At 42.8% G+C, this 12,628-nt stretch overlaps 1 protein-coding gene across 5 annotated transcripts in view; it reads right to left on the reverse strand.

Moving 5' to 3' along the window:
* The window catches only part of Rab3-GAP (Rab3 GTPase activating protein), a 114,166-nt gene that overhangs the window by 16,186 nt on the left and 85,352 nt on the right, over positions 1–12,628 (reverse strand). For all 5 annotated transcript variants that reach the window (XR_011223076.1, XR_011223075.1, XM_069305948.1 and 2 more), the window contains 8 exons: positions 12,226–12,430; positions 9,741–9,917; positions 9,353–9,503; positions 8,945–9,034; positions 8,615–8,754; positions 7,810–7,978; positions 6,999–7,133; positions 5,975–6,207 (listed from right to left, as the gene is read on the reverse strand). Coding sequence is in view for 3 of the 5 variants with exons in the window: in XM_069305948.1 (XP_069162049.1) it covers positions 5,975–6,207; positions 6,999–7,133; positions 7,810–7,978; positions 8,615–8,754; positions 8,945–9,034; positions 9,353–9,503; positions 9,741–9,917; positions 12,226–12,430 (1,300 nt within the window). In the remaining 2 variants the exon portion in view is untranslated. The remainder of the gene's footprint in view (positions 1–5,974; positions 6,208–6,998; positions 7,134–7,809; positions 7,979–8,614; positions 8,755–8,944; positions 9,035–9,352; positions 9,504–9,740; positions 9,918–12,225; positions 12,431–12,628) is intronic.

A 12,628-nucleotide genomic window follows, 5' to 3' on the forward strand; every position in this document is an offset into this window, starting at 1 on the left:
CTAAGGATGGGAGTCGAACGAAAGGCACCAGAACTGAGGCGCAACCCAGTATGGTGCAAAGCATCAAGATGGCGAAGAGTAGAAGGAGAAGCAGACGAGTAAGCAGGGCAACCATAATCGAGCTTAGACAGGACGAGAGAGGAATGTAAAGCAAGGAGAGTGCGCCTATCTGCCCCCCAAGAAGTATGGGACAAGACCCGAAGGAGGGTAAGGGCCTTAGAGCACTCAACACGGAGGTAAGAGATATGGGGAGACCAAGACAAACGAGTGTCAAGGAATAACCCCAAAAGCTTCGCGGAATCTTTGTATTCAAGGGGATGACCATAAAGTGACAAAGAGGGACGAAGAACAACCCGTTTCCGCGTAAAAGTCATGGCACAAGTCTTAGAAGTAGAGAACTTGAAGCCATGATCTGTGTCCCAAGACGACACGGCATCAATTGCCAGTTGAAGCCGGCGTTGAAGGAGAGGCGAATCATCACCCTGACAACAAAGGGTAAGATCATCGACATAGAGAGCGGAGAAGACACCAGAAGGAAGAGAGGAAAGAAGACCATTGAGGGCAACCAGAAAAAGAGTAGTGCTCAGAACACTACCCTGGGGCACACCTTCGTATTGCTGAAAAGAGGGAGAGAGAGCGGTACCAAGGCGCACCCGAAAGGAACGACGAGAGAGGAAGCTGCGGAGAAAGAGAGGGAGATGACCACGAAGGCCAAAAGAATGAAGTTGAGATACGATATGATAACGCCAAGTGGTGTCGTAAGCCTTTTCCAGGTCAAAAAGGACGGCAACAACGGAGGTCTTCGCAGCAAAAGCAGTACGAATATAGACCTCCAAGTTCACCAGGACATCTGTCGTGCTGCGGCACTTGCGGAAACCAAATTGAGAAGGGGAGAGGAGGTGATGGTGTTCCAGGAACCACATCAAACGAACGTTAACCATACGTTCAAAGAGTTTGCAGACACAACTTGTGAGAGCAATAGGGCGAAAGTCCTTAGGGGAAGTACCCAGAGACCCCGGTTTGCGAACAGGGAGGACAACGGCATCGAGCCAGTCCTCAGGGACTGACGACGACTCCCAGATCCGATTATACAGACTCAGTAAATACTGAGACGTGCTCGGAGGGAGATGGCGAAGCATCTCATAATGAATACCATCGGAGCCCGCCGCCGTAGAACCGCAGAGGGCCAGGGCAGAACGAAGTTCAGAGAGAGAGAAGGGATCATTATAGGGAAGCTGAAGATGAGTGCAGAAATCTAAAGGACGAGACTCAAGGACAGGTTTACGAAGAAGGAAAGATTGGGGAAGATGAAGACCAGAGCTAACAGAAGAAAAGTGGGAACCCAGTTCGGAAGCGACCTGCAACGGGTCCGCCACAAGAGTATCATGGAGGTGAAGGACCGGTGAAACATCGGGAACGAACTTACCCGCTATCTTGCGGATACGCTTCCAGATCTGGGCCAGAGGGGTTTCGGACGTAATTGTTGAGACATAAGATGCCCAACATTCACGTTTAGCCGTACAGATGGCCCTACGGGCCACTGCACTCGCTTTCCGAAAGAAAAGAAAAGAATCGGTCATCTGCCTACGGCGGTGCCTCTTCCAGGCTGCACGCTTACAGCGGACAGCCCGAGCACAGTCCGCATTCCACCAGGGAACGCACTTCCGTGGACCCCGAGAGGAAGAGCGAGGAATAGAGCGGAGGGCAGCGTTGAAGACAGTGTCATGAAAAAGGAGGAGAGCGCGAGAGAGAGGCAGAAGGGAGAGGTCAGAGAGAGCAGCACTGAGGGTAAATAGGGTCCAGTCTGCCTTAGCAAACTGCCACCTAGGGAAAGAGAGGGAAGGGCGAAAAGAGAAAAAGGAAACAAGGATGGGGAAATGATCACTTCCATGGAGGTCATCAAGAACCTGCCACGTGAAATCCAAGTAAAGAGAAGAAGAGCAGAGAGAAAGATCAAGACAAGAAAGGGTGCGAGTCCGAGAGTCCAAATGAGTGGGCTCACCAGAATTCAGAAGAGACAGGGAAGAAGAGAGGAGAAACGGCTCAAGGAGGCGACCCCGGGTATTCGTCAGAACGTCACCCCAAAGAGAATGATGACAATTGAAGTCACCCAGCAAGAGCAAGGTGTTTCAAATCAGGAAGAGAGAGCGGGACACTCGGGGGGAGATAAATGGAACAAACTGTGTACCATTTCCCCACAAAGATACGAGCAGCAGAACAATGGAGAGGCGAAGGAAAAAGTAAAGGAACAAAGGGAACATCAGCACGAATCAAGAGAGCAGAAGAATTAGAAGCCCCAGCAATGGCTGGGGGGGGGGGGAGAGAAAGGAATAGCCACGAAAACGACCAGGACGAGCACCAAGCATTGGCTCCTGGAGACAGACACAAAGGGGCGAAAACCGCGAAACCAGAAGTTGGAGTTCGAGGAAATTGGCGTAATAACCTCGAACGTTCCATTGAAGAATGGACAACGACGAGAAGAGAAAGGACAAAAACAGAGAACAAGGAAGAAACAAAGGCGAAAGAGCAACAGAGCACGTTAAAGAATATCAGGGTCGGGATCAGGGTCAGCAAAGTCAGGGTTAGGGGGCATGGGTAAACTGAGCAAAGGAGGGAAGGAAACGGGAGAACAGATCAGAGGTGGGCTGGTGGGGTCCGGAGGAGGAGGAGGGGGAGGAGGAAGAGGAGACAACGGAGAGGAGCAGTCAAGGACAGCAGCAGGAAGAGGGGGGAGTAGAAAGAGGGGAGCGCACCCCAGCAAGAGCAGCAACCGAAAGGGAAGCAGGGGCCAAAGAAACCTCCATAGCAGGAACAGGGGGTGCAATCACTGAAACGGGAGGGGAAGGAGCAACAGAGCCAGAAGTAGGAGCTGAGGAAGAAAGCGAAGCCTTCTTACCCACCGGGGAAGAGGAAGGAGAGGAGCCAGGCTTACGCTTCTGACTTAAAAGAGACCGGTGTCCCAGCAACTATGTACCGGGCAACGGATTCCAGTGTCTCAACAGGAGAAGCCGAACGAGAGCACACACGACGGCCGTTAGGAGAGCGATGGACATCCGCCCGCACCGACAGGCGGTGGGGAGAGCCAATAGATGGAGGAAGAGGATGGGAAGGAGGATCAGAGGGGGACGAGGAAGAAGACACAGGAGACATGACAGACCGGGTTGAAAGAAGGGGAACCCCAGACAGAGGACCAGGAGGGGGACCCCTCGGGAGAGAACTCAAAGGAACAGAGGAGGGGGCAGTGGGCGTATCAGGGTCCAAGGCCCGGAAACGGTTGAGAGTCTGAGGTGGGGGAAGGACGAGGAGAGGAAGAGCGCAACACGCGAGCATAAGAGATGTTAGTATAAGGCGGGAGCCGGCGAACTTGGCGCCTCGCCTCAGGAAAAGATAAACGCTCCCGGTGTTTCAGGTCAAGGACGGCCGCCTCAAGCTTGTAATGGACACAGGCACGGGAGAAGGTAGGATGGGCCTCACCGCAGTTGAGGCAGCGAGCTTGGGGAGAAGTGCACTCCGACTTAGAGTGACCTTCACTCCCACACAAAGGACAGAGAGAGACAGTCCCAGAGCAGCAGAGGGCACCATGCCCAAACCTCCAGCACTTGTTACAAAGTCGAGGAGAAGGAATATACTCCTGGACAGAGCACCTAGCACCAGCAAGAATGACAGAGGATGGAAGGGTCCTACCATCAAAGGTGATCTTCACAACGCGAAGGGGTTGATGGCGACGACCACGAGGGGGACAAGTAAACGAGTCAACCTGGAGGACAGAATGGCCTTGGGCATCAAGGATATGCCGAATATCATCGTGGCAATCCTGCAGATTCCGAACACCGGTTGCAACATGGGGTGGGAGGAGAATAGTGCCAACACTGGCATTCATCTGAACGTTCTCGGAGACCCGAACAGGGATCTCGCCAAGGCAAGATAAGGCAGCCAAGCGGGAAGCCACATCCTGAGAAGGAGCAGCAACGACACGTGTACCGAGACGAGTGGGGTTGAAAGTAACAGACGCATCCACGGAATCTACAAGATGCCGATGGAGGGAGAAATCGTCAGGAGGCGCAGAATCAAGAGGGAGGAGATCAAAGTATTTGGCCCATGAAGCAGGACCAAACAAGGCCTGATACGCATCAGCACGGGAAGGAATCGAGCGAGTGCGGTTGGGGCGCGAACGGCGTTGAGAACCCCTAGAGAGAGAGGGGTCAAAAGGCGCAGTAGTCACAACGAAAGACTTAGCCACACCAGGGGACGAAGTGGTCACCACCGGGGGCTGGAGGCTCGACCCAACCACAGAGGAGGGAGGGGAGCTGGGGGAAGAAGTCAGGACGGTCAAAGGAGGAGCAAGGTCGGGGCCCAACGCAGCGGGAGCTACAGAGCCTGGTCTTCCAATACAGGCCGACTCGGGGGCTTGGTCGCCCACCCCACGAGCCTGAGAGGGTACAACGGAAACATTCAACGACATAGAGACGAAAAGTGACAAATTCATCCACGAATGTGCCCCCATACCCACCATGGAGCCACAATTAGAGGCAGGACACCCAACAGGAAGCTATCGCTGATCATGCCGGGGCCCCCTAGGGGTGCGTCGTGAGTATACGCCCCACAAACGCCACCTTAAGAACCGTCAGTCCGTCGAGATCGGGTTCAGCGACGAAAGGGGGATTGACAATAAAAGGTTCCCCTCGCTCGAGACGTTGGGTACTACAGTTCTACGGGTGCAAGAGTATGCCTCCTCAAGCACCCGGGCGTCAAAATAGAAGTCCAAAGAAATAATCCAAAACAAGCAAAAGGTCGGCAGGAAACGACAAGCAGATAGGAGAAGAGGGGGGAGAAAAACGAAACATAAGGAAAAGGAAAAGCGATCCGGCACAATTGCAGAAGACAGCAGCAGGAGTGCAAGGCCAGAAAAGGACAGAGGACTGCTCAACGGAGCATCACACTCTGGCAGCCGTCCACCAAGCCCCCTCACGACGCCAATGGGCAGGATGGGGAGGGGGTCTCTTTACACAAAACAAGGATATCATTTGCCACCATTAGCATAATAAGATGTGGTAATCATTTTATTCTGTTTAGCCCCAATACCCAAGAACACTACTTAGTTACAGAGGAGAGGTGCCCTTCCTCTCTTCTCATGCACTGATAAACACGTAGCAATGAAAGGATAAACTGATTGCGTTTCCCCAAACCTAGGCAATTCAACTTTTTATTCATTCACCATTCATCTACTGCCATGTTTATTTTATAAATATCCTTATGTGTAGAATATATATTATTAATACAGATTCTTTAATTATACATTACACCATTTTCAAGGCCTATTCCTTTTTTAATATTCTAATCACATTACAATTGTTCTCAAGTTCTTCATATCACACCAATCTATCAATCTCATTCATTCACTTGTAAAATCTTCTATTATCACATCACACAGAGCCTAAATAACCCCAACAGCAACCTCTACTCTTTTAAACTCAAATTTCAAGTATAGTACAAGCGCCTCCAACTGAAGCATCAAAGGCAATTCATTGCCCATACCGCTCTTCCCACATTTTGCCTCTTGCTCTCATAATCATTATGCCATTTGACTCTTCATTCTCACTTCATTACATTTTCATCTGGCATAAGCCAATATTCAACACAACCATACCAGATGCCTATTGTTTTCTGGGACCTAGGCTGGGGCATGTAAATTTTGCATTTCCACACTTAATTACCGTATGCTTGTTATCAGGAGGAATTTGGGAAGATAGGTCCCCAGCCAAATCTCCCAATCCATTTTTCATGGGATATGGGGCTGTGTGCACCCCATAGGGGTGGGCAATGGGATCACCACTTCAGTATCATAAATTATTTTGTAATAAATTCACTGGTCCGTAGACCAAACTGTAAAAGATTCCATAACTCGCCACACCTGAATGCAAAGATTTCTCTACTGTACACAATGAAAAAAACTTTAAACTATTACTGTATGTACCATTTTCAGTTTCTTCAACAGCATATATAGGAATAAAATGGTCAAGCAACCCTTGTAACAAAGGAACAGTGAGGTGCTGAGACATGACGAGTGTTGTTACAGCCTGCTTGCGCACTCCTGCCGTTTTGATCTCCGCCATGGTGGCTAGGACTTCATCTTCATTACCATTCCGTAGATGAGTCTTGAGGGTCTTTATAAGGTGAAGATCTCGAGCACGTTTGCTGGTCTTCCCACTGAAAAGTTTAGAAATATTTTTTCACCACAAGTTATCAAAATCATAAATAATTAAAAATATAGGAACAATGATATTTGTTTCAGGTTCAAAGAGCATTAACTAGAAAGAATTGTTATGTAGGCATAACACCTTATTTCCACAATGCTCTGAAACTAGACTAATTTGGCAGCTAGACTGAATTTGCACATCTGAAGTTAAAGTGACCAATCCTGTATGGTATGATGACCATACAGGATTGGTCATCATACCAACATTCTAAAGAATGCAGTTTTCTTTTAATGAATTAGAAGGTGAATAACCAGGATTTCCCTCTACTCTATTTAGCTTATCTACATTTTAATTTTCATTGGTATTCATTCCTGATACTTATACTCTCTAAAAATATAAACCTCATGCTCCTGAAAATATTTTGGTTGCATTCCTTAGATAAAAATGCTAAAAGTACACCATTTTTACCAGAGAGAAAAATTTCACAAGTGGAATGTCAGAAGTTTGAACAATGAAGATAGGCAATGTTAAGAAATAGTGTGGTGCTAGGCAAGATACAATACTGACTTAGGTATTCTACTATAGAAAGACTAATATTAAAATACAATCTTTATTTTTGCTAACATGGCATAGAAAGGCAAGATACCTGTGCATGCGAACGAGAGATGAGCATGGACAAAAGAAAATGATGAAAACCTGCAGGAGCTTTTCCCACTGAACAGATAAAAACCAACTTATAACAATTACATAATTACTGTATTAAGAAATGCTTCAATTACTCTCAGAGTTATTTACACTTACCCTAACGCCAAGTGGAAAGGTATGGTAACTTCACTTATCAAACCATCTGGAGTGATGAAGACCACGGGAAACACTTTACAGAAAACGCCCCGTACACTGTTCACCCCCAGCAGGGTATGAGGAGTGTACAATAACCTGTAAGAAGGAACACGCTGATAGTCCAGTAAGTTGCCATAAGTAACGAATTCGAGCGTTTCGAACACGTACAGAACAGTGAAAATAAAATTTATGATCAACACTAGAAAGACTGTTGGTGAAGATCCACAATTAGCTGCAACACTGACAATTTTCCTTCTTTTCTTTTCGTGTGAGTGGGGATGAGGGATTGAGGGGGTATTTTTAAAGTCTGTATTCATGGAAAAGTTAACATACATGCATACAAACTATCACAGACCGACGCTCATATACTCTGAGAAAAGTTCTACACGAGTTGCCGTGAAGGAAATTTACCTCTTATGCAATTATATTACGAAGAATGTCAGCATAACCTACAAATAGCTGTGTAACCGAACAAAAATTTTAATTAACTGTTACTTATAGCAATGCTGTGAGGCTTACTGAATTCTAATACACTTTCTCTTCCCTGTTCTCTCACAGCCTATAAAGTGAATTTAAAGAGAATATAATAACTTTCAAGATTATGTATATTATAATTTCTATAATTTTGGGTTTTCTTACTAATTAACTCCATTTCCAAAGCATATGAGGATGACCATTTGCATATTACTGTAGTTGCTTTATTTAATATACAACTATTAGTAATATTATTTTATTATTATATCAGTAAATCTTAAGTTTAAACAATGTTTACCTTGATTGCTTAGGGACATTAAAAGCTGCCACTCTTGGCCCTTGTTGGGGTGTCCAAACCTCCAATAAACCTCTCCGAGGAGTATAGATGAGTAGGAAGACCACACAGCGTTTAGTCCCACCCCAGCTGCCCTCAACTTCATGCCATCCGCAGTTAGCATCACGATAACCTGATAAAAAAAAAAAAAAAAATTTGAAAATCAGTCTGATACAATTCCATTCCAATTTGACAGTCTTAACCCATGTATTGCTCCAATTCCCATCTGCAATGTCCTTCTGTGCACTAATTGCCATTTGCAATGTTCGTCTGTGCGCTAGTCGCCATAATGTGATTGATATTTATGGGTTTTCAATATTTTTTTTTCTATACACACCTGGATGGAAGATTTTTAAACAGCTTAACGGTTTAAGGGTTAATACCTGTTCTGATCTTTAAACCACACAATACAAGCAGTAATAATCAACAGATTTATCATCAATTCGATCCAACCCACCAACACAGACTTGCAAGATTGTTTAAAATATTGGCAGGATATACAAATTCAGATCAAGGTCAACCAATTCTAGAGTCTTGGAAGATATGACAGGAAATTAAGATGAAGAAAAATAACTAAAACAAGAATGCATGCACGATAAGTGTGAGAAAGATTGAGGAAGAAAATTTGAATGACGGACGGACATAGCAGATGTATGAACAAAACTTATTTACAAAGAAAATATGCATAGACTGATACACACACACACTGCTGTACACAAAAACTAATTTTGTTATTTAAATTTTTGTCTTAACAAGTTCTTGTATGCACCTTTCCACATGCGTAGAGCAACTCCTCTGTGAACATCTATTAGGGTCACACGTCCAAGATCATCAGTGACGACTGCTAGTCTCCTTCCTGGAGACATGCTCACAGTCACACCAACTCTCTTCTTATCTGGTACAGACCATCTGTCAGAAAAGGCAAGAATACAGTAACAGTGGCAGCAACGTAGCGAAATTCATTACGTATTCCACGCTCGTTTTATCAAGCCTCAATGAAAACAATCGTAGGCTTCATAATGAATAGATCAACTTGCCTGTAGAGGCAGCAGAGTTGCAGGGTTCAATCTTTGCCTGCACCTTGGGTAGACTAACTTACCTGTAGGGCAGTGGAGTTGCAGGTTCAATCTTTGGCTTCATCTTGGATGCATCTTCTACTTTGCTTTTGCCTCTTCCAAATATCCACCCGCTAGAAAAAGAGAACAGAAAACCCATCTTAAAATTTTCTCCCCACAAAATGGAACTCTCCACACCCAAATATATAGACACACAGATACATCTGGAAAAAAATAGCCTAACCCATATTAATATGTGACCCCAGGCTTAATTTCCAGAAAAACATAAAACGACTTATCTTTAGAAAGTCAACAACTTAAAAGGGAGGTTGTAAAGCATGCGGGATATTCAACACGAGGTACCCCCCCTCGAGGAAATGGTATGGGAGAGAGAGAGATGCATCTTAAGACAAATACTTTAAAAGGCAAGTGCCTTCATCATCTTTCATTACCTGGCTGCAGAGACCAATGCATCCTTCAGTTTACTCGCATACAGGCGAGCCACATCTGCTACAAAAGGAGGTGCCGAGCCTTCCTGAGCAGTCAAAAAACCAATGTAAGGTACGCGACCCACCGTAATGAGGAGAGAAGTAGCCGGTACACCTGCAAGAATTATATATAGCCTATATTCTATGAAGCAAAATACAAAGCAGTTAACAATGGCTAAAGTCATATGGTGCATACTGAAAAGTGAACGTTCAGCAAGAATAAGGCAAAACTTGTATGTGAAATATATACAGAAGTTATATGCTAATGCCTTAACAGGTAAAATACACAAGAGATGAACAAAAGGGGCACCTATTTACACAAAGCCATAATAAAAACAATCATTTTACCAACCTGATGCAGAAGCATGGCTGAATCCCTTTGCCAGAGAAATCTGAACCAAGTGGTCATAGAGGTAAGGTGGAGACATGCCCGGCGCAGCGCAGTCCTTCACCATACTCTGATCTACAAGGCCCCACTTTTTGTACCCAAGAGGTGGAACAATAACAGTTTCCCCCCCACTGGCTGCTGCTGCAGTTACCAAAGAAAAATATAAATATCTAGGTGTTAATTACAATAAAGTTAACTGGATTTCAAATAAACTTGTACACTTTAAATTGAATAATTTAATCTAGCCTGTCACATTTGAATCTAGCTTAAATTTCTTTCAATAGATTTCCCAGAAACTCAAACCAACTTTTTTATCTACTGCATCTCGTATATTACCTAGGGTACTTTAATAATGTCCATAATTTTTGTAGGTACAATATGTAACCCACAACTGCATTTTTGGAGTTTAAATAATCTCGATACTGTAAACGTGTTATGTTAAAAATCACTATGTAATACATGATTAAAATCAGATTCATCTACTAAGATTGTATTACAATGTAGTATCAATACAATGAACCTCGATTGGGCGAATATTTAGTTAGAACACACTTTCCATGCCCGATTTACTCACCCCATTCTACGAACAAGAATTCGCTGAAGCAGGGGATGTGTGGATTTGCTTAGGATGTTGGAACCGAGTTCATAGATGGAGGCAACATTACAAGAAATGGATAGTCTTTGAGAAAACCACTGACCATATTTAAAACCAAATTCTATGGTTCTTTTTCTTTGCAGTTGCAGACATTTTTGTTTAGAAAAATATAGGCCCTCTTTCCTTTGAAAATGAGATTTCAAGGCTTGGGCAATATGCTAGATGTGGTTAAATCTTTTACTGACAGGTTCCCTTGGTTGTTGCCCTTCATGTGACAGATTAAAATTATAATTTCACTCGGTGAAATCAGCCCTTAGAGCTTGGGAAATATTAGACATGAATGGTAATGCTTTTAATGTGGCTTCAATTACAGTTTTAATGATTTTTGTAGATTGGAGCAACATTACAGAAAATAATACAGGGCCTTGGGAAAGCCATTGAGCACATTTAAAACCAAAGTTTATGGTTCATTTTAATTTTGATTTTTCCCCGGTTTTTGTTCACTAATACGGGTCCTTTTTCTTTTGTAAATGAGATTTTAAGATTAGGGCATAGGAAAAATGCTACTGTATAAGTAGTTAAATCTCTTTACAGACAGGATCTCCTGGTAGCTGTCCATCATATGACTGGTTGGAATTAAAATTTCGTTCAGTGAAACCAACCCCCCCCACGTTTTTGAAATATTAGGGTACGATTAGTAACTACTGTACTGTATTAACAAACATGCACACACACATTATATATATATATATATATATATATATATATATATATATATATATATATATATATATATATATATATATATATATATATATATATATATATGTCGTACCTAGTAGCCAGAACGCACTTCTCAGCCTACTATGCAAGGCCCGATTTGCCTAATAAGCCAAGTTTTCATGAATTAATTGTTTTTTGACTACCTAACCTACCTAACCTAACCTAACCTAACTTTTTCGGCCACCTAACCTAACCTAACCTATAGAGATAGGTTAGGTTAGGTTAGGTAGGGTTGGTTAGGTTCGGTCATATATCAACGTTAATTTTAACTCCAATAAAAAAAAATTGACCTCATACATAGTGAAACGGGTAGCTTTATCATTTCATAAGAAAGAAATTAGAGAAAATATATTAATTCATGAAAACTTGGCTTATTAGGCAAATCGGGCCTTGAATAGTAGGCTGAGAAGTGCGTTCTGGCTACTAGGTACGACATATATATATATATATATATATATATATATATATATATATATATATATATATATATATATATATATATATATATATATATATATATATATATATATATATATATATATATATATATATATATATATATATATATATATATATATATATATATATGTCGTACCTAGTAGCCAGAACTCACTTTTCAGCCTACTATTCAAGGCCCGATTTGCCTAATAAGCCAAGTTTTCCTGAATTAATATATTTACTATAATTTTTTTCTTATGAAATGATAAAGCAACCCTTTTCTCTATGTATGAGGTCAATTTTTTTTTATTGGAGTTAAAATTAACGTAGATATATGACCGAACCTAACCAACCCTACCTAACCTAACCTAACCTATATTTATAGGTAAGGTTAGGTTAGGTAGCCAAAAAAAGCTAGGTTAGGTTAGGTTAGGTAGGTTAGGTAGACGAAAAAACATTAATTCATGAAAACTTGGCTTATTAGGCAAATCGGGCCTTGAATAGTAGGCTGAGAAGTGCGTTCTGGCTATTAGGTACGACATATATATATATATATATATATATATATATATATATATATATATATATATATATATATATATATATAAGAAACATTGATGAGGATAAACCTACCTTTGGCAACTTGATTTCTACAGCCTCGTAGGGTTTGAAAGAGAGAGAACCCATCAATGGTGGTGATGGAGTGGGGGTAGAGAATAATCAGCTCCTCATTCATATCATTTACTAACGCACCTGTGCATCCGGTTGATAGAGTGCGGCACTTTAGGCTCAGCACAGTTTCTTCCTCAAAAAGTTGAGACAACAAGACCAAACCATTCTGTAGGATAGAGAGGACAAGTAAAGATAGAACTCTAGTGGCAACATTTATTAGGAGAGGCTAGAGAACAGTCTTTCCCACCATTAAATATGGCTTGTATTGCCACCACATACACACCATACAAAAAAAACCCACAAGGCAACACACGTAATACACAAACAAATCACACACAGTCAAGCCATGAAGACGGGCTATGAG

This window comes from Procambarus clarkii, chromosome 56, assembly GCF_040958095.1.
Source record: "Procambarus clarkii isolate CNS0578487 chromosome 56, FALCON_Pclarkii_2.0, whole genome shotgun sequence".
NCBI lineage: Eukaryota > Metazoa > Arthropoda > Malacostraca > Decapoda > Cambaridae > Procambarus > Procambarus clarkii.